The sequence below is a fragment of the Athene cunicularia genome (assembly GCF_003259725.1).
Source record: "Athene cunicularia isolate RWA chromosome 2 unlocalized genomic scaffold, athCun1 chr2_part1, whole genome shotgun sequence".
NCBI classification, from domain to species: domain Eukaryota; kingdom Metazoa; phylum Chordata; class Aves; order Strigiformes; family Strigidae; genus Athene; species Athene cunicularia.
Genome location: NW_020799095.1, coordinates 37,670,077 through 37,693,950, shown reverse-complemented (window position 1 = coordinate 37,693,950; position 23,874 = coordinate 37,670,077). Strand labels below are relative to the sequence as shown.

At 39.9% G+C, this 23,874-nt stretch overlaps 1 protein-coding gene across 3 annotated transcripts in view; it reads left to right on the top strand.

The window, feature by feature from the left end:
• NRP1 (neuropilin 1) overlaps positions 1-23,343 on the top strand; it is a 112,565-nt gene extending 89,222 nt beyond the window's left edge. The window contains exons 11-17 of one of the 3 annotated variants that reach the window (XM_026842318.1): positions 2,042-2,146; positions 5,148-5,207; positions 12,302-12,439; positions 15,830-16,104; positions 16,611-16,704; positions 18,287-18,334; positions 19,566-23,343. In XM_026842318.1, coding sequence (XP_026698119.1) covers positions 2,042-2,146; positions 5,148-5,207; positions 12,302-12,439; positions 15,830-16,104; positions 16,611-16,704; positions 18,287-18,334; positions 19,566-19,855 — 1,010 coding nt within the window. In that variant the 3' untranslated portion in view covers positions 19,856-23,343. Of the gene's footprint in view, positions 1-2,041; positions 2,147-5,147; positions 5,208-12,301; positions 12,440-15,829; positions 16,105-16,610; positions 16,705-18,286; positions 18,347-19,565 lie in introns of all 3 variants that reach the window. The other 2 variants (XM_026842319.1, XM_026842317.1) reach the window with 2 other exon arrangements.
• The last annotated feature ends 531 nt before the right edge of the window (positions 23,344-23,874 follow it).

Sequence of the window (23,874 nt, the reverse complement as noted above, 5' to 3'; positions counted from 1 at the left end):
CTTTCTCACCATTTCTCCCCCAAAGGCGGAAGAGTGGAAGGCATTTGCTGTGAGAACTGATGAGTTCTGTGCTGTTTTTTTAGTGAAGGCCACACTGAATAAGTATGCTTTTTACTTGGCCCGGAAAGTGGGGAGGTTGGAAATACTTCTTGGTTCCTGCAGGAAGTCCTCATTTCCTGTGGGAATACTTAGTTCCTGAGGACTACTGTACTACTTGCTCAGAAAAAGAAAACCCAGCACCTGCCTTATGTAAACTCACAACCTGTGGGCAAAGCCCTTTGGCCACAGGGCTCTTGTAGCCACCTAGATATTGACAAGTGAGTCCGTAGACCACCTTACAAGAACACATTGCTCAGTGAGCTGGGGGAGCCAAAGAGGAGACTGACAAGGCAAAACACCTTTGCTTTTAAGCAAACTGCAGCCGAAGTACAATTTTCCTTGCATTTTTCTTTTTGCTGTGGCGTGCTTTTGAAGGGTGTTCACCTTTAGGTCACCCATGGGCAGATGAGGTCAATTCCCATTTACCCATGGAAGAAGCATAATAAGAAAACTTTGTTGTATAACTCTATCTTAAGGAGGGAGTTGGATGACGAGAAGTCACTTGAGATTTACTGAGCAAGAAAGGAGTTGAGATGAGAAAAGAAGCATGGAGGTGGGCACAGACAGGAGTAGAAATCAGCTCTCCAGCAGTAATGAGCAAGGGGAAGTTTTTTGTGTTCAAAGCATCCCAAGGGGCTTACATGAAATGATGGCAGAGATGTAGGCAAGTTTGAGGCTATAGAGGGGCATGAAGATCAAGATAAGAAAGTTAACTGGATGTAGAAAGCTAGAGAGAGCTCCCAGAGGGGTTTTTAAAATGATGTGGGGAAGAGACACTCTGCATAATTCATAATAGGTACAGAACTGTTTCTTTAACTAGAGAAGAGCCATGTTTCATCCCAGAATATAGCTACTTCAGAAACTACCACCCCTCCTGACATTTTCAGGCCAAGTTGTCAGTGCATATGATCTTATGTGGCCAGCAGGCTCTGGTGGCAGTAGAAGGGCAAAGAAGAATTGACAAAGGGATGCATTATTGCATTGCTTATAATGAGAGTAAAAGATTGTTAATGAAAATAACAGTAGGTGAGAACAGACAAAAGCCTGCATCACATTCCCAGAGTAGTTATCTTAAGCCAGGGAACTATACTTCCAGCAGAAAACATAAACCTAAAATAACACCAAGTATCTGTATTCTGATTTTCCAGATGTGGTATGTTTTGCAGATACTGGGGTATAGATATGTTTTCTGGTATCTTGCACAAATCTCAAGCTTTTAACTGTAATAACAAAGGTCAGACTTTTACTGGTTATGCAGCAGCTACCGGAAAGTCATCACCAATGAGAAGCAGGCAGGTGGCCGGGAGGAATGACTGACATCACTGATGTCTTATTTATTTATAACTTCAACAAAACCAAAAGAAACTCCTTCCAGATCTCCTCATTGAGCACAAAGTGATTCTACATTACACTGCCTTCCTGCCACTGTTACCAGGACTCTGCTCAGCTATTTCCTCTCTTACATGTGCTCTGCAGAGGGGTTTCTTCAGCAATGTTGCACATGCTGGAGAATTACACCTTGAGCATGCACGCCTCCTGTTCCTCTGTACAAGTCCACTCACAGGCACTTTGGCCTGCAATAAACCGATGGGTTTTCTACCCCACACCTGTGTCCTAAGACTCCCATTCTGCCTTGCCAGGCTTTCACTCTTCATTGGTAGGAAAAACAAACACTCATCAGCCAGTGAATAGACAGTCCAGGGCTTTGCTGCCCAGCTCCACTCAGCCCTTGAGCTCAGATACAGCAGAGTGCCTTAGTGCAAGGAGGCAGAACAGATACGTCCCATTGCAAAAAAATACTAACTAACCTGCAAAGTAGAGTGACTTCATTCCTCATATGCAACACATGAAGGCAGCATATGGTGCTCATCAGAATGTTACTGCCAGTTGCATGCTGATTCTCCAGCACATGTTTTAACTGAACAACTGGGTTTTGTTTCAGCTCCTACCGCTGTTCCTACCGTTTCTGAAGGCAAACCCGTGGATGAGTGTGATGATGACCAGGCAAACTGTCACAGTGGCACAGGTGATGACTACCAACTGACAGGTGCAGAAACCATCCTCATTCCATTGCAGCTTCACTGTAGCTCATATCCATCACCAGTTACCAGCTAAACGCTTGCACTGATTTAATCACTCCACATAAATGGACATTGGTATGCAGTTCATATTGTCAGTGCTGTCAAAACATAGGCATCTGCCTTTTACATAGGACAATACTTTTGATTGTTTTCTCAGCTATGTAATTTTTGAAGCAAATAATAGTGACTAGCTGGAAGAGAGGGCAATTTGTTTGAGCAGGAATTGTGTCTAATCAAATGTCCCAATCAAACTTTGTCTTATTAAGAAAAAAGCTGGACAAACCTTTTGAGGTTTATTGTCTGAGACTGAAGAACTCAAAATGAAATATTATTTAGCTTCAAGATACGCATACACTTCCATACCTAAAATTTAGTATAGGACTCAAATCTCAGCCCCAAACCTTTCCCAGACAGAAACAAAGTAGATTTGTTTCATCTAAGCATACTCACACATATACCACCAGAAATATTTCCATGAGCTTCCCCACCAACACTGCATTAGAGCCACAGAGGACTGATGTTCTCCAAGCTGCCACCACTAGCAGAAAAATAGGAGGGAGAGACATAACACAGTCTGCATCTAGAGCAGAGGAAGCTTGATAGTTTTCATATTCTCCCACTTTTGCACAGAACCACTGTCTTTCTGAGAGACCTGACACTGCACCACTAGGTTTTTGATCTCTTCCTGGAAGTCACTTACTCCACAAAGCTCTGGCCCTGTTTGATGAGATAGATCTTCCTGTAGCAGGTCTATAGTTCTACAGTAATTGAGCTTATTTTTGGGCACAGTGACACAAGTTATTTCATCACTGCTCTCTGGTGTGCTTATCTAATGAATGTTTATTGCTTCTTATATCCATGATATAAAATAGCATTAAAATCTGCCAATAGCTGTCCAAGAGGACATTGGCAAATCTTAGGTAAGAGATTGGCTTTTTGGAGCAGCCAAGTAGAACATCCAACAGCAGATACAAATAGAAGTGCAGTTTCAGCATTGAACACTTTCTGAGCTTTGCCAGTGTCTCCTGTAACTGCATGTTGCAAATCATAAATTGAAAAACAGTTCTTGAGTGGAAAAGACACCGCACAGTCACTGTCACTGCTTTTCAAGTCAGTGTTGCAGATTAATCTTACTCTTTTTGAAAACAGCTATGCAGGGATTCTGATAAATTAGTCTGTATTGTGCTAAGGTAGCTCAGAAAGTTTTCAGTGTTACTAAACATCGTAAGTTAGTTATTTTTCTGAAAGGAAAGAACCAGGTCAGGAAACACTGGGGCTTCCAGTAAAGCCCCGCACTGAGGGCTGTATTGCAAAACCCAGTAGGTAGAGACATATTTCACATAGATGGAGGCAGTGTGAGGGAAGAAGATAGATTTGTGCAAGCATCTTCCTGGTTCACTCGTAGTCTCTGCACTTCAGGAAGCTCAGGACTGCATCCCACACGTCCCTTAGGGAAAGCTTATTGAGCAGAAGAAAGTCCCTCTGGCAATTTTTGCAGGTTGTGCCTAGGGAGCGGTTTATAATCTCTAAAACAAGGGAAGAGCCACCAGCCTTCCTGAGCACCAGCTCTTTTGGGGAATTGAACCTATTTCAGTACTAAAGTTGAAAATTGCTACATTGCCCTTCTACAAAAGTGTAGACACTTTAGTACCATTTTTTGCTATACTACTTAGAAACCCTGAGCGGTGCATGCGGACACTGTAGGAACACTGCATTGTATGTATGATGTTACTTGTAACACTAAAATGGACAGAAGCGATTTTACCAATAATTTAATTGTAAATGTTCTTTTCTTCCTCCAAAGTGCACAGAAGGAAAGTATGTAAATCTCATGGCCCATTGAACGATAGCAGTGCAGTGCAGAGGGGGTTGTCTCAGTGCTTTACCCTCTTTCATCCACTCCCAATGCAAGTGTGGTGCCCGTGTTCTCATGGGTATGACTGTTAAAGTCACTTCCATGATAGCACTTGCACATATGTGAGCATCACAATGAAGCCTCCCTTGCAATTAACTGTAATTGTGCTGTAGGCCAGATTCCTTCCTGCTCTATTTGGACCCCATACAGAGCTACTCTATTTGTGTGGCTTATAACATTTCCCATCAGATCATTCTCACAAACATAAAGCTGATATAGCTTGGGCATTCATTGTCATTGGAAGTCATCATAGTCATCCTTTCTGTAATGCTTTAAGCACTTGTTTGCTGGAGAAAAGAAAAGCCATTGACTGGTAATCAGCACCCCACTGCGCATTTATAATTGTGCTAATTTACTTTTTGTTTCCTTTATCAATACAAGGCTTGCTTTAAAAAGTCAAGTATTTAAAAAATATCAATTAGTGAGTTTAGGAGAGGGCCATGACCCCACTCACCTCTTGTTCATCTGCCTGGAGAACACAAATGGGAAGTCCTTAATTCCTCCTGCTCTTTGAGACAGAAGTGAAGCCTGCCCTAGACTATAGCCTAAAGTCAGGCGATTCCCATGCACCTCTCTTGTGAGCTTGGCTCACAATGTGGCTATGACACAACACACAGGGAGGACCCAGCACGGCAGGGGCTAGAGGACCTCACATCCCTGATATAAGAAACAACATGTCATGGGTGAATGCACAAACTGGTGACTGTTCGGAGGTGCTATGGAGATCAGCTGCTGACTTCCCATATGATTTGGAGCAAATCAGTGTCTATAAAACAACAGCGGCCACAGGGACAAGGTGAGGGTTGATCAATTGGTGCTCGCAAGGACTCCAAAGAAATGCAGCTTTATTTAATGATGACTTCTTGTTTTCTTTTTTGATAAAGGAAACCAGATCTTTAATGTCATATTTTCATGCTGAAGCTCACATACTCAGTTACCTGCATGTCTAATAAAGATGGTAATATTTCAGATTTATATATAAGATATTCCTAATGACTGCTGTGTCCTTTGTTGTGTCCCGTGTGTCATGATATGCATAATTTCTTTTCCAGGTGGTACTACAGTGCTGAATACAGAAAAGCCAACAGTAATAGACAATACAGTACAACCAGGTAAAAAAAAGAAGGTTTTTTTCTTATTAAAAACATAATAAATTCCATACCCAAATTTCACGCCAGAGACAAAATAATGAATTGCAGCACTTCCTGACTTCCCATTCGCTAAAAGTCTCTGAAGTAAAGAAGCATCTGGTCTCTCAGCTCTGTACAGTAAATATTTTATTCCTTTCATCCACATGTAGACACAGCAGAGAACAAGATTTCCTTCTGCATCAGCAAATGCCAAATGCTGACAAAATTAAACTAACTTAATCACACAGTGCGCTCTGTGGCATGTCAGTGACACAAAGTGTGCTTGCAAACTCCAGGAAAACAAAAACAGAGCCACACAGGCCCACTCACTATTTATATCCATGGTTTTACAAAACTAAGTAAAGTTTGCCAGTTTTCTCCACCAGGGAGCTGGCAGTTTTACAATGTTGTTTTCTAGCAAGTTTTCTCAAAATGGGGTTACATAAACTGCTACCATGAACTTGAAAAGGGAAAACCAAGTTGTCACTGGCAGCAGGTCCTTTTCACTTAATCAATAACTAACAGCTTTTAAAAACCTTAGTTTGCCGCTTCCACAGCTTTCATACCATTTTTTAATATCCTGTACAATTTACTGCGAGTGGGGGAGAGGGTAGATTTGGACAGAAAACTCCAAAAACTATGAGCACGAGTTTAAAATCTTTTGCATTAATAATTGTGGAGCAATAAAGAGGTCAGTTTTCAGTTACTCCCATTTCCTCCACTAAAGCACAGTCAGGCATAGTCTTGCAAGTGATTTATTAACGGGGTTGGGTAAGTGTTTATCATTGTTTCCTCAACCGTGTGATACAATCCACTCTTGCTTCAAATAAAAGAAAGGGACTAATGATGCAAAAGTTTCCTAAAGGACACTGATGGTGTCGACCTGACTAAGAGATAGAGGTGACTTATCTCAGATGTTGTTCCCATTCTTGGTCTCTGCATTCTGATATTGCAGAGGTGAGTGCTTCTACTCCTCTCAAAATTTGTCTCCAGGGTTATCCTGTTGGCTTAGTCAGCATACGCTATTTCTAGATCTGCTCTGTTTTATGAGCAGAGGGATATCGTGGAGTACCAGTGCAACAAGAAACACGATGGCAGGCTGGCCTGCCTTCACAGGACACCTCTCCACACTGTTCTTCCACAGTCAGCATTGCTAAAGGGCTGGAGGGCTGCTGGTGATCCCACAGTTTGAAAAGGGGTGGGAGATGCAAAGGAAGAAAGGATGCTGTGCAGTTGTTTATAGAGTGAAACATTTTAAATCTATGTTTGAAATGATCTTTTAGCTTTGTATTTTGCTGAAATGAAGGATTTTTACAGGTTTTTTTTAAACTATCTTCTTGCATTTAAACAAATTGCCAATTCATAAAGTGCCTCCGTGCAATGCAGGTTCCCTCCCTCCTCCCCAGTGCCAGCTGCATTTGCAGGTTGTGTTTAATCCCTTTGGCTTGGGTGGGCCTCTCCAGTAACAGATTGACTGTTTCTGCCAGAGGTTAAGATATCCTCATTTTCTCTCCTTACTTCCCTCCTGCACCACCTTTGCTTACTCTGTGATAAGCCAAGCTTTTTTCTATGCTAAAGGAGTTTCTGAGGTTCCCTTCAGAGCATGCCAGTGTTACTTCCCTGCATTGTGCTGGTAGGAACTGTTTCCTTCCGGGGAATAAGGGACAAGTTCACATTCCAGGCTCCCACATGGCAGCACATTACAAAGATCATAGATAGAGATCAGTCAGATGCTAATAAATAAGAATAAGGTTTCCAGAATCTCCAGTTTAAGACATAAAGGTTTCCAGCTGTTTCATAATCCCTCACTGAAAACCATCCAGAAAACTCCCCAAAAGGGGCAGACAGAAATTCCCCTCAACATGGGGAAACCCTTCCTGGTGTGAAGGTGGTGTAAGTATTTCCTTCTGCTGAAGGGGCATGGCTGGACCTGGCTGGCATGATGAAGCACATCAGAGCAAGGGGCCTTGCAGCTGGAAGCAAGAGCCTGCTACAGCAGCCATGAATAACATAGTTTAAACTGGTCTTGAAGTTACAAAGCTGCTCAGGGGGCCCTCTGGCCCTCAGCTGGCTGAGGATAAATGCACTCCAGCTCTTTCAGCTATTCTCAAGCTGAACAAAGTATGAATTTAACTCACCAAGGACTAAGCCTTCAGCTTCACCCTTAATTCCTTCTAAGGGCTGGTTTACTTTAAGATGCCAATACACCTTGAGGTAAATTATGAACTCCAAGCCAAAGAGCTGTTCCAGATCAGTTGCTCATTACAGGCTCCAGTAGTAACCCAGCAGAAGCTACACCTTGCCAGTGCTAGCCACAGCAACTTATGATTGGGGACAGAGATTTATCAGCCCTCTCAATAGCAACACCTGCTGTGGCACAGGTACTTCTGTGATAGGTGCTAATGCCATGTATTGCTGTCCTCCTGCCTGCATTCAAGCCTGCAAACACCGCTAATCTTGTTATCCCAGACTAACATGCTTGCGTGTGTCAAAGCCTGAGATTATCCTATTCCAAACAGCTTTCATACACTATGGAAACAGTTAAGAGCAAATAACTGGAAAGCCTCCATGTATAAACAAGATTTCCATCACGGAGACTTTCACAGTTCATTTCAAGGGGACTGAATTATAAGAAAATTAAAAAGAATCATGATTTAAGCTGCTAAAAATGTTTAAAGGTTTGAGGTTTTTTTGCAAGGAACCAGTTTCCTCCTCAGACTTAAAAAGATGCCTTTAACAAATCTGTCTGTCAAGGTAATACCTTTCAGGCCTTAGTCCTAAGACTCAACAACATGTAGTCTTTTTGAACACATCTTTTTCAGTTCTAAAAGACTATTTGAAATGCTTGTCTCTTAGCTATTTCCATACAGAGCAAGCTGTTCATTTACATTATGTGCTCTCAGGATGCAAGCTCAGTCCTTTGTAAAGCAGACAGTTCAAGAAGTATCTTGTTTTTCACTCATGTAATAGCTATTTCAGAAAAATATAACTAAGAAATCCTGAGGTTAAAAACTATGCTAAGAAATCATTTAAAGGTAGAATAGGTCTGCTTCTCATTTTTGGTGGGACAACTTTGCATCAATAAAGGGATATTAAAGCAGTTAAATTATCATCTACTATCATTTAAGGTAATTCTGTGCTGCCAGCATAAGTGATATAGAAAGGTGAAATGCAAATATGAATTAGACCCAATATACTACTTTGAAGTGGTCCAAATGCTGTTTGTAATTTCCCATTTTAATGTTGATTTACCCTTTGGCAAGAGCATCCTATAGAGAATTTCCATAGCATCTTTAATGCCATCATGCTCCTTCTTGCCTCTTGTTGGAGGAGTTATAAAAATATGTCAAAGTCTGTGGGCCACAAAAGATTAATGGACTTGCAAGAAACTCACTCAACTAGATTTTCAAATTACTTTCTTATTTGTGTGCAGTAATGGTTCCAGCTGTGAGCAAGATGTGGTCAAGAAGTACAGCTGTTGGTTATTCTTTGAGAGGATAAATCTGTTTTAATTCAGTATCACGTACCCTACATTTTGTAAAAGGCATATGGGATTTCACCACACCTCCCTCTCAGATTCTCATCTGAACTGCTGCTATTTGGTTACATAATAACTAGTTTGCTTCATCTTCTCAATACACACAAACCCGGAATCAATCACCTATTAACAGGATAATTATCCGAGCAGGGGAATGGGCCGGCGCTGCAGAGGGAGCCCACCAAATTCTGCTTGTCCCTACCTTCCTTCCTTCCACCAAAGATGCCAAGCTATAGTTCAAAGACAAAGAGGACAAATTGCTCATAGCTTACTGTGAGCTACTGTATCAGCCCTCTGGGACCTTTAATATAAGCATTGAACTATTCTGTCTTTTGCTGGGGCACATCCATTGTCCATACGACTAATGTACCTATCCTGATGCTACAAGTGCCCGTTATTAATTGACTAGCAGTTCTAATTTTTCTATTTATGGGTCCCTGGGAGAAGCATTGGAAGAGACATGAGAATAGACAATAAGATGGCATATTTAAGGAACCCATAAAATAAGAGCACTCTGAAACGCTTTGCCTTTGACCTTCAATACCATTGCTGTGATTTTCTAAGGAACATATTAACACAATCACTTTTAAGAAAATAATAGGAACCTAACGAGAAATAGCTCCCTGAGAGCAGGTTACTGGTCAAATTCTACTCTATTTCAGGGGATTCTCCTTAACTTCTGCATGGAAAAGAAGTTTATTTTTATGCTACACCATGCTGTCTGTGAGTCCAAAGCCAAGGAACACAGACATGGCCAAAGCATTTCAGACTTAGGCCCTTTGCCAGTTTCCTGGACTACATATTTCAAATGAAAGTGTAAGAAATTCTTTATTAGATGGTGCTGTGAAATTTATGTTTTGAAACTCTCCTTCTAATTCTAATGTCCAGAGCTGACTTCAGACTATGAAGCAAAAGGATTTTGTCACTCTCTGCACTTTAGAATTAATGATTAAATTCTGGATATTTTCCTTATCCATTTCAGTGTCCAGTTCTCTTTGACTTGTGTTCAGCCTTAGCAGCGTTCAAGGGAAGCAAGTATCACTCACGTCATATGAGAAATTTTTTCCTTTGATCTGCATTGAACTTGACTGGATATCTCACGGTTCTCAGGCTATGAAATGGAGAAAACAGAATATTGTAATCTTCCTTCTCTGGATTCTTCACCCATTTACATATTTCTCCTGTGTCTTCTGCTATTTGTTTTTATTCAGAATTGAACAATACCAGTCCTTTCAATGTCTTTGTACTGTGTGCTTTTTTATTCTGTGTGATATCTTCAGACTGATGTGATCTATGTACCACTGTTCTCCTTTCCTGTCGTTTGAATACCACACAGGCTATCGCTACCTTTGCATGATATAATCCTTTGGGATTAATAAATTTAATTTTGTTTTACATTTTCTAAGACCTTTTCTAAAGTTCTGTTTCATGGCTCTGATGTCAAAGTCATGCAATATAGCTCTCCCTAGGCCTCCTTGACAATGGAAGATTATTTTTCACAAACTTAAAATCCTTTAATTCATCTCAGTGTCACTCTGTTTCTTTAGAAACTCACCTTGATTTTCATATGTCCCCTTTTGGGCAAGATGTCTTTGATCATGGCCTCATTGTCTAGGAAAAGAACACCATATACTGAAGTAAGAAACATAATAGATTGTCTTAATGCACTCGCTTGCACGCAGACTGAGTTCTGCTTCTTCAACATTTTCAGCCCAAAGAGAAATTATTCACCATGATCTGCCCCTTTCCTAGAAAGAGTCCTTCAGGAAACATGTTTTCTCCACATTGAATTCCTGTGTCAGACATTATTTGTTTAATTCATTTGTTTCAGCTAGGATGCTGTATTCGTGACAATGCGGAGTAGTCCCCTCTGGAGGCCAGCAGGAGGGAGGGGGGAGGCAAGCAGGATGGGGCAGATGAAAGGAAGGAGTGAAGAATGAGGGCTCAGTGAGGAGGGATGCCACCGCACAGCCGAGGTACTGACAGGCGGAGGAGAGGGGCAGGAGCTGCCGTACACTCAGACCTCTCTGCTAACAGAAAGAAATTTTCTAGGGGCCAGAGGGGAGAGGGACCAGTGCCTGCAATGCAGGAATCCAGTGAGCTGAGTTAAAACTGTGTGGGTGATCAAGGACCCACCAAATGAGGACACAGCAGGCAAAGAGAGAATGATAGATGAACCCTCTTTATAGCCATTCTGTCTCAACCTCCTCACCTGAGGTTTTTTCTGGTTGGTAAAATAATTAGTCTAGTTTAGTTGTTGGGTTGTCAGTTCAAAAGCCTTTGCAGGCTTTCCTGGGCAGCTCACTAAATGGAGGAAGTGTTTTCTTCTTCAGACTGGAAGAGCTCCATCTCAAAGGTCTAGCCAGCCACAGTCCCAAACGCACTTCCCATATTTCTCCATATTTTCCTACAGTAAATAAAACACGTGCTAGGGGTTGCATTTTCTTTCCTGGCTTTTTTTAAATAATGGGCAAGGAGCACAGTTCTTCCCCCAGAGCTGATACTGATGGAAGCACAAAGTCCTTTGTTCTTAGTTCATACTTGCACAAAGCATCTCATTAAAGTAAACCTAAGTTATTTTTTTAATAAGGCTTGAGTCATGCCTGAGAAAAGACTTCAGGATTTGGTCACATTGCTGTGGGAAGGGTATTGCTCTACTGGGAGTTGTCATTGCTCAAGGTGAAGTGAAAGTTCATACCAGTGGGGTAGGAACCAAAAGCCCAAAAGATTTCAAACTGCTTCTGAAAATAAGAAATGCAAGGGATTTATATGCTATCTTTGTATAATCTTTCCATTCAAATTCCAAGTTCTATTGAAGAAAATAAGCTACTATGTATTAAACCTTTGGGCAGAAATGAAGAGAAGCTGAAAACAAGATATGATCTCATCCTGACCATAATACCAGACTTCCCTTCTTTTACATGGAGCTCATTTTGAAGCTTATTTTGAGTTCATTTGGCAATCAGCCACATTTGTTCCTTTTCTGTCTCAATTTGTCCATTTCAATGCTGCCATCTTGTGGGCCTACTTAACTGTCTGGAAGATGCTGAAATAAGTTCCTTACTAAAGCCACGTACTATACATTTTACCAGAAATCCTTTCCTGCCAAGGACATTCCATTAGTGTTTCTGTCCTTTCTTATTTTTGTCCAAATCTTATTGTGAGTTGTTGCAAAACTTTGCACTGTTATGGTTCAAATAAATATTAACAACCAGAAAATATATCTGATAAGCAAGCCAGAGCTTTCTTTTTGTCATGTGTGTTACAGCACAGTTATCAGCTAACGTGGGCAAATCAGAAGTATTAATCTAACCACAAAAAATCCCAAAATACAGGTCATAAAGAGATAAGAAACAACCACATCGTTTACAAGAAATAGTCATTCTACATGTGTTTTCCAATACGGCTGCTCTTACTATGGCTTCTCAGAGTTTCAACTAGGAGTGGTCAAATGCATGCATTTCATTTTGAAGTACAAAATCTGAATTATGCAATTAATAATCACATTTCATCCCCCCTGTTCTCTCTTTTCCTGCAGAGCTGCCACTATACAACTTTAACTGTGCCTTTGGCTGGGGATCCCAAAAGACTTTGTGCCACTGGGAGCATGACAACCAGGTGGACTTAAAGTGGGCAATCCTGACCAGCAAAACTGGGCCAATTCAAGACCACACAGGTAATCATGAGTTCATGATTGAGCCATTTTACATAGGAAGAGGTTGTTCTGTTTCATACCAACCTTCCTTCAAAAACCATAGAAGACTGAATTATATCTAAAATATGTAGAATTACAAAGATGATTAGACAACCTAATTCAATCCATTATATGTAGTCACAACTAACTATAATTGTCCTTTCTTTTGGGGAGAAAAAGACCGTTTATTGTTAGAATTGAAGATACTCCCTTCCCCTGTCTTGCTTTTCGTTAACCATCATTTGGGGTAGAAAAAAATTCTGAATAACCATGTATTCTGCAAATATCACTTAAATAATACAGTCGTGAACAAACCTCACATAATTCCTGTTTGTAGTTACAGGGACTGCCCACCACAGAAAGGAATTGTAAGTGAAATTTCCCAGATGAACATATTTTCGTGCCCTCCTCCTCTCCAGCAGGAGTTGCAGATTATAGCCATTACTTTGTTCACACACAGTTTTTTCAGAAATATCACCCGGGGAAATTGATTGGTTGGTTTTATAGTATCAAACTCATGGCTCTGCATAATTAGGCAATAAATATGCTGCTGGCTAGTGGCGAAGGGAGGGCACTGCGTGACCTGGACAGCCTCTTGCTTTAGTGTTCTCTCGTGCATACGTGCAAATTAATCAAATGTGTTGAGATGAATCCCCCTTCCCACTTCTGCAACCCCTTTGCCTAATGAGAATGACAAGGAAATTAGACAAAATTGGACTTTTTAAATTCTGAGACACTTTCAATTGAACCTTAAGACAAGTACAGTAGTTTCAGGGAAAAAAAAACTTATAATACTTTGACTATAAATGGCATTGTACAAATAAATGGCATCAAATTAACTAAATGCAGTTAGCTGAAGTGAAGGCTGTAATGGTGGAAAAATTGATGTAGAGAAAAGTGAAATGGCTCCGTAGGCTCTGACATTGAAAGGAGGTTAAAAGCTGTGTTAGCCAGAGACTGACAAAATCTAAAAGGCATGCATAAGTAAAGCTCTAATTAAGACAATGAAGACAGAGTTCCTGACCCAGCACTGCAATAATATTCTGGAAATGAGAGCTATCTGCACTTTGCCACCAAGGATTATAGAGAGACTGAACCTGTCTTCAATCAAGAGATGAAGAAATTATATACTTCAAATGAGATTTTGTTGTTTCTGCTGGGCCCTGCTAGTGCAGAAGATTTACTTGTTCCATTAGCTGTAGCCTCAGTAAGTCTTACGGGCAAGCCCTTTTTCTCCTTACCCAGTCATTGTCAATGTTTTCCAAAATTTTCCTTCAACTATAAGGCCACCTTCACCTGCTGAGTTTGTCATTTGCCTGCCAGCAGATACAGAATGAGTGGGGTGGGTGTGAACACAGACCACGAGCCGCCTGAATGGCACTGACCTCCCAAACAAGCCCCTCAGTGTCATCGCTACACAGCGAGGCCACCCTATATATTGGGAGAACCACAGTGAGCAACTTCCAGGCGTATCTGGCTCTCAGCTGCACATGTGTAAAGCTGAAGAAACTCCACAGAAGTGATCTTCAACAGCAGTTGCTTTAAGACAGCAGGATATGCTGTATGTCACTTCAAATTATACATGTTATGATTACATCTGTCCAGAGTTAGGTCTTCCAACTGAGACAGCCATCCTAATGCTGTGATTATTTTCCTTTTTACCTCCCTTTGGATTTTCCTGTCACCATTCTTTGATGAGATTTGCACATGTTGTGCTGACCTCTGCACAGAAGCAAAGTTGGAAAGAACATACAGGCACAAGCGCTCCTGCTGAAGAAGCTGGACAAGATGCTACCGCAGTAAGATAGGAAAAAGAAAGAAAAAGAAAAAGCCTAAATTTTTCGGTCAAGTTATCATCATCTTCCCCTATAAAGTTCTTTCAAAGTCCAGATACTTCCACATGCATACTGGACAGGATACCTCTGACTGCCCACAGAAAAGTCCAAACAGAAGAAAGTGTCTTTTTCTCATGTTAGAAGAAATACTTCTCTCTCATTTATTTAGGCCCATTCCTTCCAGCCACTGGGTTTAACCCACTCCCCTTTGTTCCTGGTTCACTTTTTACTACCCTGCCCTTCTTATGCTTCCCAGAGTAGCATTGTTCATCTTCCCTTCTTCATTGGTGCAGGACTATACCATTACAGTCCAGCAAGTCTCAATTATACATTATTTCAAATGTAACTCAAGAATATCATGTATAAGCAAAGACCAATTTGATAAAACACCAGCCTTCTAAAACATCTTCTCTTGCCTCTTTACTTTTTGTTTGTTTGTTTGTTTAAGCATTGGTATAAAGAGAGATATGTACACTTATTTCAGCATTTGAAGTACAGTATTTCTTATTGTTACTTTTCTCCTTCCTACTTTCAAAATAACCATACATCAATGCCAGTAAATGCTGTCTCCATCCTTTTGCATGAGTGCATTACACATGCAATCTATTCTTACACACACCAGGATGAACTTCGTATTTTTCCACCATAATTCTCTGCAAAGAAGCTGTTCGACTGGAATGAATGCCTGGCTGGTGTACATCAGAAGCACTTCTCTGTAGTCAGTATCTTAGCAATTTTCTGTTACCAAACTAATCACACTCCCACGTGCTTCTCTCCCAGTGTGATTAAGCAAGTAATTTTCCAAGTTAAAGTTATTAGGTGTTCAGATTTCAGTGTGTATAAATCCATTATGCTCTTCAGAAAATACCAGCCATAAGCTTACTGTTTCAGGAAACGGTTCACAAATCTACAGAGACCAATATATTATTACAAAAATCAAGGTAATAACTCCAGCACCATTTGTGACTATGCTCAGACTCTATTTAGGATCACTGTTTATATCTCTGTTCCTGATCTCTGACCATGGCTGTTCAAAGCTATTTTATCCTCCAGTGTTCTTCCCATTCTAATCTTGCCTTCTCAAGCACAGATTACTTTAAAGAGAGATTAAAAATTCCTTTTTGAACAATTAGTGTAAAGTAGGCCCTAGGGATTTCTGTCTAGCCTGCTGAACTAGGGTTGGTTCTCTTCAGGAGATGCACACTGACTAATGGAGCATCTGCTGTCACACTAAACATGCTTTTGCCTCCTTCCCTGAGCAAAATCAGACACCTTGTGTGTGCCCTGTAGTGAACATGTTGTTATGGTTCATTCTTGGCACAAAGCATCCCAATGAACAGCAAAGGAGACTTCCAGAAGAAATAGAACTCTCCTTAGAGCACCTAAGCTTTCCTGGAGCTCCCAAACCAATGCCCCCTGAGGCTTGACCCATTAGTGTTGGAAAGAAAACAGAATGATCAGGTCTGGGTGTGGCTTCTTAGGTAAACAAAGAAAATGAAAGCTGGTGGCTATTCCTAATGCAGTCCTTCTGTCACAGTAGGAGATGGGAATTTCATTTACTCACAAGCTGATGAAAGCCAGAAAGGGAAAGTCGCCCGACTGCTGAGCCCCGTGATTTACTCGCAGAACTCTGCCCACTGCATGACTTTCTGGTACCACATGTCCGGTGCACATGTTGGCACCCTGAAGATCAAACTGCGGTACCAAAAGCCGGATGAATATGACCAGGTGCTGTGGACCCTGAGCGGGCACCAGGCAAACTGCTGGAAGGAAGGACGTGTTCTTCTTCACAAGTCTGTTAAACACTATCAGGTGAGCTTGGCTGCTTCTCGCTAAACTAACAGAGCTGAGGCCAATAAGACCTTGCTGGTATTGTGGGTTTTTATACACCATAGGAGAAAATGTCACTGAAGAATTTATGTAGACAGTATTATACCTACAGATGAGGTGCTGTTGCTGTGACAGTATTAATAGTGGTATATTTCTTGGTCTCTCAGACAGTGATATAAGTCATTTGTTATCGAAGGCCAAAAAAATAGTTTAGGAATCATTTCTCATCTGTCACAAAACTGCATTCTTGACACAGTTTTGCTGCTGATGTAAAAGTCCTTAATGGAGTTATGACATTATATAAATTCACATTTGCATCTATAAAGTCATAAAAGCATGCAGTGCAGATTGGCAGGCCACAATCAAAGTACATGTAGATGTGGCATCATGACAAGTGAAGATGTGTGTTAACAACTAATTAAGATATCCTGAATGCTGCAATTGTGTATTAACAGGAAAACAATGTGAACATTATCTTATTTTGCCAGGTGGTTATTGAGGGAGAAATTGGAAAAGGAACTGGAGGAATTGCTGTGGATGATATTAAAATTGACAATCATGTATCACAAGAGGATTGCCGAAGTAAGTATGAATAGCAAGAACATATAGAGATCTCAACCAAAGCATTATTTATTTGGTTTTGATAGCTGTTTTTTGTCTGTGAGAAAGGGATAGATAATCATTGTCTATACAGCAAGTTTTGCACTGAAAACATCCTGATCTGACCCATAACTTTATTCATAGTAAGTGCCACTGGTGTCACCTCAGTACCCCAGCAGCTGCAGTCTTTTGGATCAAAACTGGCATCTTACTGCCATAAGTCACAGCATGTTCATATTCTCAACATGTCTCTATATATTTTTGGTTCCTGGTCTCTTTAAATTTCTCTGATTTTCCGAATGCTCTTTGCTGTTTTAACTCAAATCTAGTTTTACTTCTTCACCCTTTTTAGATGACTTACTACCAAGCCTACTTGAATTCTATTTTGAAGAACCATATCAAACCCTTACAGAATACACAGATAGGGTGAAATGGCCCATGCTCTGTCCTCTGCTGTCCTGTAATTCTGAGTTTGCTGGACTCGTTTGCTGCAGTCACGCAGACACATAGGACACGAAGTAATGTTAGAACATGGTCTTTTCCACATCTGAGCCAGGCTATTCCTGAGACGTTATCTGAGTCTTTTTATTTCTGGTCAGTCTTGTGTTATTCCAGTCACTGCTGATCGTATGTGCATTGCATACTGCATGTAATTTGGCAGCTGCAGCCTCAGATAAACACAAGCAACTGAACCCTTCATGATGGAGATGAAGCAATGACTTTTGTGTACGAGAGGGGATAGAACTGAGAACCGTCAGCATTAGAAATATAAACATGCCATGTGAGTTGGTGATACAACTGAGAGCAGTAATAGGGGGTGTTCGTCATGTTTTGTAGCTAGTAGCCTTTTGAGGCTAACATGACAGACTCCATGGTAGTTTCACTGCAGGATGAGAAAACTGTACAGTCTCTTTTTAACACACAGTCCATCTCCTAGAGTTCATCATATGCCACCAGAGTGACAGTTACCAGGAAAGAGAGGCAGGATGCACTGCTTGGTCCTCCTGCAGTGTCCTCTGTGCCAAGAAGGGTGCTGGGACCACACTGGTGATATTCACCTGACTCCAAAATGAGGGAGGAAAGTAACTTCTTTCCTACCTCCACATGTTTTGGTTGTTCAAACCAAATCCTGAATAAAGGCTTTGGCCTGTGGGCACTAAAGCCAAAAACTCACTCTGAAGCTCAAACACAAGTGGTCTCGCTGCAGTCAGTGAAATTGTTCTGGTGATTAACTATGCGTACATTGATGAAGTGTTGTGGAATTGGGCTCCAAAATTGTAAATACAATGAATGAGATGCTAATTCATCACACTGATTTCTCTTTCCCAGGCATGGAAAACCCCTGCTGATAACTAAAACTGTGCCAAGACTGGGCGGAGAGGAGTTTTTAAATCTTTCTTTTTTTCTCCATTCATTTTCAGAGCCCATCATAATGAACAGTTCTGTCAAGCTGACATAATAATGCTCTGACACAGGAAAATCTGCTATACCATTATTGCCAGCATGATAGTCAATCAGTGTTTGTAACCCTAATAATCAATGTCAATTCTCTTTGCTTCATTAGAATCAACTGATGTGGAGAAAGAAATGGATGAAGAAGAAGACCCAGAAAGTAATCAAACAGGTAAAAAATGTGTTATTGTTTAAAGGAATGCATTTTAAAGGGCATTTTCATGTGAATTTATGTATTCTATTTATTTATTTATTTATTTATTTATAGATTAGTTCATTAACTGCATATTGCATTAAAGTTTTTTGATTTATCTAGATCAGATTGTAAGAAGGCTTACATTTATTTGAAGGATTTAATAGTTTCATTCTTCTATGTTATATAATGTTATGGACCTTGTATTATTTATACCTATCTGAAACCTATAAAATTTATATACTTTATTTGTTACATTGTATACATATATGTGCATGCACACTATAGCTCCTGAATATTTTGTTATCTGGAAGGCTTGTCCACAGCTGAAGAAACAGTTATCATTATATCTTACAATTTATGACTCAGTGTCATTTTCAGACCTGTCTGAAAATGTCATTTTCTGACTAGTCTACCAAAGTGTTATTATTTTCAATGATGATAGCTGTAAATGGATCGTTAGATGGATCATAATTGTCATATTGTCCCAATAATAAAATATACTTGCATTTTTCAGGCAATGAGCTTATTTATTTTTTTTTTCTGCTACAGTCAACAGGATTGCTATCATTGATTTTGGTGAAAGTAGGGTTGGTCCAAAGACTTTTTGGCTTTTCCTGCAACCATTAGTAGGGTTTGCAAGATTATTGATACATTTTCATAAACTGAAAGGGTTGAGGGAAAACATTGATACCTAGTGAATATTTTACACAAGGGGGCAGAGCACTCTTCTATGTCTGTTCTGTCACTATTTCCATTTCAAGGTCCAAACCTGAAGTCAGTGGAGATGGGTGCAAAATGGCTGGAGATTCCCAACCAGTGTCTAAGGCTATAAACATTCACACTCAGCTGAACAAGATTTAATTAAAGATTTTTGAGCTAAATACTGCAAACTGGCAAAATATAATCAAAAGCTCTGGTTATTCATTCCCAAGACTCCCATTTAATCCAAGGCAGAATCAGACCATTACTAACATGCAGCAGATTCAAGGATTGCAGAACAGTATGAAAAAAAATATGTATTTGGGCCGCATTATAGTTTTCAGCTCTTTATGACCACCTTCTAGAAGCTAGGTTTTTAAATTATGTAGCAATTTATGTCAAAAACTTGATGTCCTTGCTCCATATTTTCAGCTCTTCAAGCCAAGTTCTAACTAGAATCAGTTCTGAACATTTTGCACTTCTTTACTCATTTCAGGGTTTACGCCTCCATACCATACAGGTGAGGACTATGACGATAACATCTCCAGGAAACCAGGCAATGTCCTGAAGACCCTAGATCCAATCCTTATTACCATCATAGCCATGAGTGCACTCGGGGTGCTTTTAGGAGCCATCTGTGGAGTTGTCCTGTATTGTGCCTGTTGGCACAATGGGATGTCAGAGAGGAACTTGTCTGCACTGGAGAATTACAATTTTGAACTGGTCGATGGTGTAAAACTGAAAAAAGATAAACTAAACACACAGAATTCATACTCGGAAGCATGAAGGTATAAAGCGACTGGAGAAGTTTCAGAGAATCGGGATGGAAGGACATAGCTCGGTCGTGCTGGGGAACTGTTGATCTTCTTTTACTGTACAGGCTGAAAAGTGCATTGATGACACTGAGCCAAGCTTTTCTCAGGAGCTTCAATGAGTGTGTAACCGATAAACATGGACAACAATCTGTGTTAACAATCTGAATCATGTACAGTCTGCTTTTTCTGTTGGTTTTATTTGAATAATCAAATGCTGGTGTTGAGACCAAGTATGATTGACTTATAGTTCATTTTGTCTTTCTTTCTCTCCCTCTTTTGTTTTCCGTTAATGGATAATTTTGTTTTTACTGTGCAAAATCCAAGATGCTGTCACAAAATGTATTCAGTAGGGTCCTTTGGATGGACATGCTGTCTGTAGCTCAGTGCCCAGAAAATACTGGAGTAAAAGCAATTTAGTGGACTCCTGCACCTGTATTTGTGTATAATTGCTCGTGTTGTGCATAGGCAAAGAAGGGTTAGGATGTTTTTGAAAGTACTGCTGCATCAGTACCGATATAGTGTGTCAGCTCTGTTTACGAAGCAATACAGTCAGATTTTATTGATGTTTTTCAGTGTTGTACTAAATTTTGTGCTTGTGAACTCCATAAAAGAGTATGTGCCATCATCAGACACAACTGGTAACCAAGTGTACTGCCTAAAAACTAAACAAAAAAAGTCCTTGGCACTGGCTAGTGTATGTCCTCTCAAGTGCCTTTTTGTTTGTACTGCTTCTCATTGTGTTAACATTAACTACAGCTCTGCTTCTCTGCAGTTATGCCCTTGTCTTTAATCATATTCTAATGGCTCACTGACTAAAAGAAAAGTATATTTTAGTGTAAGAAAGTAGCCTCAGCAAGGCAAGGGCTAATCAGATTTGACAACCTGGCTCGATTGTTCTGCTTTCTGTATTTCAACTTCGTGTCTCTTGACCCTTTTGTATAAAGCTGCAATATCCCCTTTTATTGTTCTTTCATATAGAATGTATTTTCAAATGTAAAATCTCTCTCCCTTTCTCTTCTCTTTCTCTGTCTCTTTCTCTCTCTCAGTAGATTGCATAAGCATTTGCCATTGCCAAGGAAAGAAAACTGCAGCTTTAACTTGCTGGTAATGGCAAAGGATTTTATTAGAGTTTGTGTTAAAAAAAAAAATAAGGGAAAATTCTTAACTTTACCCTCCAAAGTCGAACTTTGGGTTTCTTCTTAACAGCATAAAGTGACAGTATCTTTTTTCCTGAAGTCATGAAACATGTCTTTTATTCTGAACAGCTTGCCTGTTAATTACACTAGGGAAAATGATTCCCTTACTGAAAAGATTGCCTTTAAAATGAGAAACTTTCCGCCTCCTGCCCCTACCTGAACCCAGAGTTATATATACGTGTATTTTCATGCTAATCAATGCTAATTGGGCTTACTCATGGGTACTGAGGGCAGAATAAAATCCCACAGTGTATGTAGGGTGTGTTCTTACCATCCTGTTGGCATTTCATACCAGAAGGTTTCTGTTTGACCAGAAGTGCAGATAGTGACAGGTTCAGTGAGCTGAGTAATGTAAGGTGTCGGAAAAAAATGTGTTTGATAATTATGTGGCAATTTTTAAATATTTTAGGACAAATATTATTGGACAAATAATATTCAACAGCCTATGCAGCTGGTCCAACAGGGTAAAGAAAAATAAGATTTTGTTTCCTGCAGGGGTCCATAGGAGGAGGTGAGGGACCAGAGGGATTGCTCCCCTCCTGCAGGTGCAAGGGGACCCCCTGGGTTTTCCATGGTGACCCTCATGCAAAACAGCCATAACTGGGGAGGCAGTGGAAGAAGGCAGCTTTAACATTTCCCCAGATATCTACCAACCAGCAGATAAAACCAGAGCAAACATGGGGAAAGGAATGTCCTCAAAGTGCTGAACTCATGTTTTTCCTCACTGAATTCCCCAAGTAGAGTCAGGGAAGTGATTATGACTTTTTGAGTTAGTCTTTTCCAAAATTGCTTTTGTAGTAGAGCAGTGAAGTATCCTGTCCAGGATTAGGACTGAAGAAGGGCTAATTTAGCCTTGAACTACACAGAGTAACAGAATCCACCCTTATTTATCAATTAAATGTTTTGAAGCATATAATTTCACCAATATGAACCATTGGTGAGATTATATTCTGGTGAAACCAGAAAAATCTGTAGAAAATCCACCAGTAACCTAGAAACTGAAGAAAAGGGAAGAAGACTAAAGGTAAAAATATGAGTTTTGAAGTTTAAAGGAACTTTAAAGGAAGACTGAATAGAAAAAATGGTGGACAGTTGCTACTTCAAAGGAGTCCTAAAGGCAAAGACTATAGTGAAAATTCAAACAGTCACTTCAGGTCATCAAACCTTAGATGCCTAAATCAGAAGAGTTACCTCCCCAGGCTTTAGACCTTGGGTCCTCCAGAAGGTGAGACAGAGCACCTAAAGCCTCAAAGTTAGTCCATGAAATGTCCCAAGTGACAAACTCACTTTGGCAGAGGTAGAATTTTCATATGTATCTAACACTGACTGTAATGGTATCACAGCAGCTAGCTAATTAACCCAAAGAAAAAAAAGGATTTTTCAAAACTATTTTCAGCACACCATCACCTTGTGATTCAGGTGTTAGGGTCTGTTCTTAGCTGAAAAAACTTCTAGTCCACTAACTTGACTGAGAGTTACATGCATATATTCACTTGAAGAGAAAATCCCACTGGGAAGCCCAAGCCCAAAACCTTTTGAAATATTCTTACGGATTTCAATAGATTCTGGACCAGCTCTTGGTCTTGATCTGTTTGAACAGTAAAGCTGGTGGTTGGTGGGTTTTTTTCTTCTTTTAACATACTGAGAACAGTGAACATAAAAAGAAATGTATCTCCTTTGTGGTCTTCAGACCTTAGTATGATAATGAGGATCTAGCACTGAAGATTTGATTTCTCTGAAGGTAATAGAATGAAAGTTGCCCTTCAATAAAGGAAAAATGATACTGCAACTTTACATTGAAAAGTATCTTGCACTGATAAATATATTTTAAAAAATTATATGTTTATAAAGTTATTAATTTGTAAAGGCAGTGTTACAAAATGTTCAGTTTATATTGTTTTAGATTGTTTCATAATTTTTAAAGTGTAAAATAACATATTTTTTTCTTTATTGAAAAACTATAAAAAATCTTCTGTAGTAAAATGATTTCATTTTACTGGTATATTATTGCTTCATGTTTTGTACCATCATAAAACTTTGTGCAAATTTTTTTTACAGAAATTTTTATTTTCTATGACAATATGACACTTGTAAATTGTTGTTTCAAAATGAACAGCGAAGCCTTAACTTTAAATGACATTTGTATTCTCAGACACTGAGTAGCATAAAAAAAAATCACATAGAACTGAACTGTAACTTAAATTTCCAAACTATGACTACTACATTCCAAAGAAACAGTTGAATTAAACATTTTCATAAAATATCCCATACCTGATGTATTTTATTATACTAAAATGAATTGGTTTTATTAAATGGCTGATTTTATTTAGCATCTTGCAACAAGCACAATGTTTTAATCATGGTTACATTTGTTGGTAGCCAACTCCAACAGACAGCACTTTGGTGGAACCATTCATGGTTTAGGATGGAGGGGCTAACCCTCTGTCTGCCCAGTTCTCTCTCCCTGCTGGAAGATGCTCCCACTACATGTCTAACTTTTAACCAAACAGCAGGAATTTAAGAGGACAAATCTGCCCCCACTGCTCTTAGGTTGTAATTCACCTCGCTGTCATGCGAAGCCCAAGCTGTCCACCCTGTGTAGGTCATACATGCCACTTGTGGCTTGCTCTTACAGGGGGTGAGATATACTGTGGAGTTACATCCATTTTTGACAAGTTGCCCCACTAAGTCTCTGCTCCAGTAGTAAGGTCTGTACAGATAAGGTCCCTGCAAATTCCCAGTGAAGTCACCAGGACTTACCCAACCATGGCCAAATCTCCCAGTGTTGCAAAGC